General features: G+C 39.5%; 1 protein-coding gene across 1 annotated transcript in view; it reads left to right on the plus strand.

The window, feature by feature from the left end:
* HECW2 (HECT, C2 and WW domain containing E3 ubiquitin protein ligase 2) overlaps positions 1 to 7,270 on the plus strand; it is a 288,426-nt gene that overhangs the window by 265,911 nt on the left and 15,245 nt on the right. Inside the window, exons 26-27 of the mRNA XM_007953146.2 lie at positions 28 to 113; positions 1,090 to 1,202. Coding sequence (XP_007951337.1) covers positions 28 to 113; positions 1,090 to 1,202 — 199 coding nt within the window. The remainder of the gene's footprint in view (positions 1 to 27; positions 114 to 1,089; positions 1,203 to 7,270) is intronic.

The following is a 7,270-nucleotide window of genomic DNA, read 5'->3' on the forward strand; positions in this document are numbered from 1 at the left end:
TGTGGGCTTTCATGATTGGTTTACTAGGATACCATGACAATCATATTGTAATTCGGTGGTTCTGGGCTGCAGTAGAAAGATTCAACAATGAACAACGACTAAGGTTGTTACAGGTAAGATGCCATCAATTAATTTTTAACACATTAATATCATTATTGTTGGGATTGTATGCCTTAATAATTGCTGCCTGTATTCCATAAATACATACCATGTTTATCTGGACATGTACAGTGCACCATTTTCAATCTCCTCTAATTTCATGGTCATGTGGCTCCATCACTGTGCAAAATACCCCCCAGCCAAGTTAATGCATTTGACTAGAGTTGTGAGGAAGTGCCAACTCTACTCCAAGAACCCCAGGAACAACACCTGCCTTCAAGGCAGCTTGGCCACTTCAGCAAGAGATCCCAGGGTACTCTGCAGGCAGGACCCCCAGCAGCAGAAAGAGATGATCTTCATTCCCTGAAGAAGTGACCCAGATCTGTGATAAAGTGCCCTTTCTTTTCTTCCATATATCTTCCCACAACTTTGAGATAACAATGAAGTTCAAGGAAAATACCATTTTCTCCATGGTGTTTATAGTTACCCAAGGTGATTCCTGATTGGTTGCAGCTACAGGAATGTCAGACTGAGGGAAGCCCTCTGGCTGCTGAGACTGGGCCTTGGCTCTCTTGGATCAGGGATCTGGTCCTCCAGTTTGCAAGCCCAGAAATTCTGTTTGATTCACCTCAAGTTGATCAGAGACTGATGCTTCTTAAATAGACTTAATCAACACACCCACTTTATTCATTTATAGTGGGAAATATGCCTGGCTTAAAGTTCTGAGCTGGTCAGCCGCACAGGCGTTTTCTCTTCTACAAACTCCACATCCCTTTTCCTTTTAGAGTGTGCTGCCCCTTCTCAGTATTCTTCTCTGGCTCTTGGTCACAATTCTTATGCTGCGATTATTCCATGGCTGTGAAGTTCCATCTTCCACACTTTTCCATCAACGAGCAGTGTGCTTCCTCAGGAGCACTGCACATGTGTGACTCAGTGCCTTTGTTGGTGCTGGTCTCTGACTTCCTTTCTTCTGTTTTCTTGTGTTGATAGTTTGTCACAGGCACATCCAGCATTCCCTACGAAGGATTTGCTTCTCTCCGAGGGAGTAACGGCCCTAGAAGGTTCTGTGTGGAGAAATGGGGGAAGATCACCGCTCTTCCCAGGTAAAAATAGAAAACAATATTAATTTACTGTTCACAACAGTCCTCACGGAGATCCCGTTTCTATATATATATAACTATGTTAAAAGTTTGGGAGAGTGGCAAAATCTTTTCCAATGACTTTATCTCCGATTGCCTTTCGAACTTAAAAATTCTTCCTGTTGTTTTCTCTATGGTAAAGACAAAATCAAAGGCATTTGGTAGCATTTGTAAAGCCACTTTGATCATCGTATTTGTGGCTCCTTATGATTGTGGCTATAATTAGATGTTTCCCAGAAGCTCGATCTTAAGTTTATATTAATAATGATTTGAATCTCTTCACTAAAATTTACCATTGTAGCTTCCAAAGAATATTAAATCACATGAATGGGCTCTTAACTCCCATGTTAATGCTCTTGCATTGTCGTCTGACTCATATTAAGATCATACATTTCCTTGGAATGGAAAGAAATCACTTTAGTACTGTTACTAATAAGTGTGAGGGACTGGAAGGTCGTATTTTGTGAAGAAATGTGAGTTTGGGTGGAGATAACAGGAGCTGGAGCAAAAGAAAAGGAAGGAGTGAATGAATTGAATGGAAGGGAAGAAAATTTGTTTTGGAATTCCTTTATTTTTTCAGCAGTAATACTATAGAATTTTTGAAGTAAAGGGGACCTCAGATTGCCTCTCATTTTAGTAGCAGTAAAACTGCAACCTGGAGAAGTTAAATCATTTGCCAGAAGTGATAGTAGGTACCGCCAAGATGTCATCCTGAATTTAAGTAGAAGTGACTTCCTAGCATTTGAAAGACACTAGTTCTTAAGAATCATGCTCTTAGCATCAACAGATGGAAAAAGAGGGGGCACTCAATATGCAAATATAGACAGCAGTGAGTAATGCAAGCCTGGAGGCTGGCCTGCAACTCTTGAGCCACTTTGTGTGAAATGAAATCTGTGAGTAGAGACACTGCCTCCAAACACCAAAGCATTAAATGGGAAACAGTAATTTCATTATTTAACACATTTTTTATTTTATTATCATTTGCCTGTCATATGTTACTTGGACATTTGTATCTCCAAAACAGATTTAGATTGAGTAAGGTCTTTCACCCTTCTGAGAAACTCTGAAGGGTTAGCATTGAGAGAGTAAAAAGGGGCAGGTTAATTGGGCCACCTTTCTCTGAATCCTGTTTCTGTAAAGTCACTGATGGAATAAACTGTAACAATAAGCCCATATACCCAGCTATTCACATGTAATCATTGTAAATCTCACCAAGCCTGGTGAGCAGAAAGAGGCAATTGGGTATAGACATTAAGCTTTAGCTCCAGAGAAATCTGGACTCAAGCCCAGCTCTGTTACTTACCTACAATAGGGCCTTGGAGAAGTTGTGTCATCTCTTTGAGTTTCTTCATCTACCTTGCAGGTTTGTCATTCTGAGGATTATATAAAATCATTCCATTGTAAAACACTTACTATAGTCCCTGGCCTCAAGTAAACATCTTACAAATGGTGACCGCTATTATGACTTCTGTCATCATCATCTGTAATAATACTAGATGCGCAGCAATGCACAGCTAAGAGCACAGAGTTAGGTTCTAGTTCTGCCACCAGCTAACTCTGTGACCTTGAAGGTCACTTGGGCTCTGGGCCTCAGTTTCCTCATCTGTAAAAGGCTGGGAAGGGGGTGGTACGTTACATTTGGTTAAGCAATAAGTAATGCTGGCAGGTTGATGAAGTTTCTTGAGGGTCAGACTCAATTCACATTTCTACTTCCCCCTGGGAGCTCCAGGACAAGGTGACCCATTGCGAATGGTGATATTCTTCAGTACCATTGCACACACACAGTTGAGTAACAGACATCACCGTTTCTTCCTCTCTTCGTTATGGCCTAAGGCTGCTACTAGATCATTAGTTCTGCCAAGATTATAAAATAACACACATAAAGATGATATGCGACACATCATGCAAGTAGCCTCTTTTCATACCCTCTTTCCACCAAGCTGCAATTTTTCTGGGTCTGATAACAGAAAAGAGTTATTTGGCTATTCTACTTGAGAGTCACAGGCAAATTATATAACCAAGCTAAGAGGCATGGGTGCGTATCTAAGCCCTATGACATGCTAATTCTGTGATCTAAGCAAGACCTTAATATGTATCTCCGTACAGTAGTAATAACAATGCTATACTCAAAGAATATTTGGACAACTGAGTAAGATAATATATATGCATGTCCATGGGGTAGTAGGTTTTTTGGTTGTTTTAAACCTTTTATCCTGACTCTTCTTTAAGCCACCATACAACTGTAACTATTAAAATGTGCTCTACCAATCACTGAGTTTGAGGAAAAAAAGAAAAAGAACTTCAGTGCATGATAGTATGTATAGTTTCATCACAAGTGATTTCTTCACTAACATTGTCATCACCTTTTATGACATGCAGGGCATTACTTAGGTATAAACAAGAGGTGTAAGATTGGTTCTAGTATAAAGAGATTTTTTTAACTACCAAGTCCATTTTTCCTATCATCAGAACATGTTAATTGAAGCTGGTTTTTTTTTTTTTTCTCTTGCTATTTCCTAATAGGCATATGTTGCAGAGTAAAGAGCTGGTTGGTCTGTCTCAAGGGCAGCATCAGCCCCAGTGTATTTCTTTTTCTTATGAATGAGACTGTTTGATTTGAAATGTGACATTGTGCAGTAATGAATTCCCCTTTCACTTAAATATATATATATGTGTATATATATATATAAATATACATATATATGTATATACAAGTACACATATATATATGTATATATAAGGAGCTCTGGTAGCATAGTGCCTAAGGCACTTGACTGCTAACCAGAAAGCTGGTGGTTCAAACTCACCAGCCAGTGCTCAGAAGGAAGGTTAGGCAATCTACTTCCGTAGTGATACCGCCTCGGAAACCCAAGGAGGGGTCACTATGAGTCGGGCCTGACTTGAAGGCACATAACAACAACATGTATATATAAAAGTATATGTATATTATATATACATGTATATGTATATATTAAAATGTATGTATATATACATGTTGTTGTTATGGCTGTCAAGTCGGACCCAACTCATAGCAACCCTTCCTTGGGTTTCTGAGGCAGTATCACTATAGAAGTAGATGCCCACTCTTCCTCCCACAGAGTGGTTAGTGGGTTTGAACCGCCAGCCTTCTGGTTAGCAGTCAAATACTTTAGGCACTATGCCACCAGAGCTCCCCATATATGTATATATAAAAATGTGTGTTTATATATATGTGTATGTATATGTGTGTGTGTTTATGTATGTATGTGTGTGTGTGTATATATATATCTTTTAAGTAGTCTGGCATCATCTGGTGTTAGCGTGGGAGGCTGTTCCCTGGAGAGTGAGAAGGAATCGTAAAGGAAGCGGGCACACCATCCTGGCAAATGGGAGTGGTAAGGAGGAAAGACATCTTAGTCTTTCTAGACGTGGGTGATTGAAGGCCTCTCAACCTTTAAAGTAAACAGCTGTGAATCTCTTTTCTTTTCTCAGATTTCTTAGCTTAATTTTAGAGTCCTATTGGATAGCACTGCTCAGAATGTGGGCCAAGACGTATATTAATATATATGTGGTTGTCTCTGAAACCAGTATAAGTTGGGTCCCTGGTTCTTTTTTCTCTCTTCCGGTAACCAGAGACCCAGATGATAAATAATGGTAGAGGCAGACAGGTGTCTCCATGGAAACTTATAGCCTGAACGCAGTACTGTACTTCCTCTGCTTCGTGGTTGGTGGTTAGCTCTATATTTTGTGTTTTTTGTAGACAACTTCCTACCCTCCAGTGCTGTGATAGACTTTATGAGGGAGTGAATTCACTTTATGGCGATTGCTCTCAAACATTCCAAAAAACAGGCTGCTAACATGCCAACCTGGAAAAATCAGGGCTAATACCCTCTCCCAGCATGGTATAGAGTTTCTATGTTCACCCAGAGGTTCTTGCCAAGCAAGATGATAGGAGAAAGGAGTTGGAGAGATGGTGGGGTGGTAGTTTTTGCCAAAGGGAGGAAGCACTAATTTTTTATAAATGGCTGTGTCTGGAGAAGTACTGTGAATGAAATGCTGACCTAAAATAAGAAATAAGAGTTATTTGTGAAGTGAATATCCCAGGGAGATAGTTTTTCCAATGGAATAGAGCTCAAAAAGATAGAAATTATTACTTTTTAATGTAAGACATGTTTTTTCAATTTTAACTTTTTAAATTCTTATTATAAAAATGTCTTTTCACAAAAATGCCAAGAACTTAAGAAGAAAAAGTTATCACTTGCAAGTTCACTACTGAAGTAACCTCTGTTAGCATTTTGGTGTGTATACTTGCAGTCATTTCTTCACACACACACAATTTTATTATTATAAAAATATGTTGCTGCTGTTGTTACTTCCCGTCAAGTTGGCCCCAATTCATAGAGACCCCTCCTTGGGTTTCTGAGGCAGAATCACTACAGAAGTAGATTGCCCAACCTTCCTTCCGAGGAACAGCGTTTGCCAGTCAACGCTTTTCATGTATACATTTTAGTGGCATAGATTACATTAATCATGTCACACACAAAAATTTTAAAAACAAAAAAGAATTGTACTGTATATGGTGTTGGTAACCATTTTTGATTCCACATACCACTATATCATGAATACCTTTCCATGTCAGTGAACTTCACTCTTCAGTGTCATCAGTAATTGAGATTTCCCCCTTTGGTACATTGTGTTATCTGCTGTCAAAGTGAATTACCAGCAGCTGTTGTTCTGTACCCTCAAGTCGCTCCTGACTCATAGTGACCTTATAGGAAAAGAGTAGAACTGCACCATGGGGTTTCCTAGGTTATAATCTTTATGGGAGTAGGTTTCTCCTGGGTGTGGCTGGTGGGTTCGCACCTTTTGGTTAACAGCCAAGCACTTGACCGTTGGTCACACCACCAGGACTCCTTGAAGTAAGCTAGCAAATAGAAAGATAACTGAGGATGCCTATAGTATAATATCACTTTCCTTAATTTAATAAAATTCAGAACAAGAGATGGGCATTGGAAGAACCCTTGGTACCACCTCGTTTCTTTATTTGCCTTGAGGCATCTCTTGTTGGTCTCCTCAGTTTTCCATCACCTGCTGCTCCTCTGAGGTGGCCCTTTGGTTTGAGAGGGAATTGTCGGAAGACTGTCGTATAGTCTCTATTAGTTTATGACACAAGGCCCTCTTCAATTCCTTCCCCTTCTTCTCCTACTCAATTCTCAATATATAACAGTAACAATTTTAAGAAAATTTTTTACTTTATTCTGCCATTGAATCAGGGAGCCCTAGTGGTGTAGTTGTTAAGTGCTCAACTGCTAATCAGAATGTCTGGTTCAAACCCACCAGCTGCTCTCTCAAACATTCCAGTGATGACTAGTAATATTACTTTATGAAGACTCCTTAAACATGATATATATTTTGGATTAGTCTTTACTTTGGGAGATGGGTAATTTGATCATGAAAACAGATTTTCTCCACAAAGGCACTTTTCAATAACTGATGTAAAAAGTAAAGCTATTGAAAGAATATGTGATTATGTAATGGAATGGAAGCAGGTTTAATTGCTGCTGGCAACATAAGAAGGAGCTCTGGTAGCATAGTGCCTAAAACACTTGACTGCTAACCAGAAGACTGGCGGTTCAAACCCACCAGCCTCTCCTTGGAAGGAAGATGGGGCGATCTACTTCTGTAGTGATACTGCCTCGGAAACCCAAGGAGGGGTTGCTATTAGTTGGGTCCGACTCCATGGCACATAACAACAACAACAACAGGCAACATAAAATAGACCAGTCCAAGTCAAACTGACTAAAGAGCCTTGAGAGTTGTTCATAATGTGTGTTTGTTGGTGACAGCCATCACGACTGTTGAAGAATTGTTTATCCCTCTTTCCTTGGCCTCAAGAGAAGAAACTAATTTGAATTCATGTCTGTCCACCAGTCTATGTCTCAAAGATTATTGTATGTTGTGTTTTCATTCTCATTTGATTCAAGGAATTTTCAAATTTCAATTTTGATTTCTTTTCTTACCCAGTCTTTCTCAAGGAGGGTGTTGTTCAGTTT

Source organism: Orycteropus afer, unplaced genomic scaffold (assembly GCF_000298275.1).
Source record: "Orycteropus afer afer isolate SDZICR_OR568_19922 unplaced genomic scaffold, OryAfe1.0 scaffold00374, whole genome shotgun sequence".
Lineage (NCBI taxonomy): Eukaryota > Metazoa > Chordata > Mammalia > Tubulidentata > Orycteropodidae > Orycteropus > Orycteropus afer.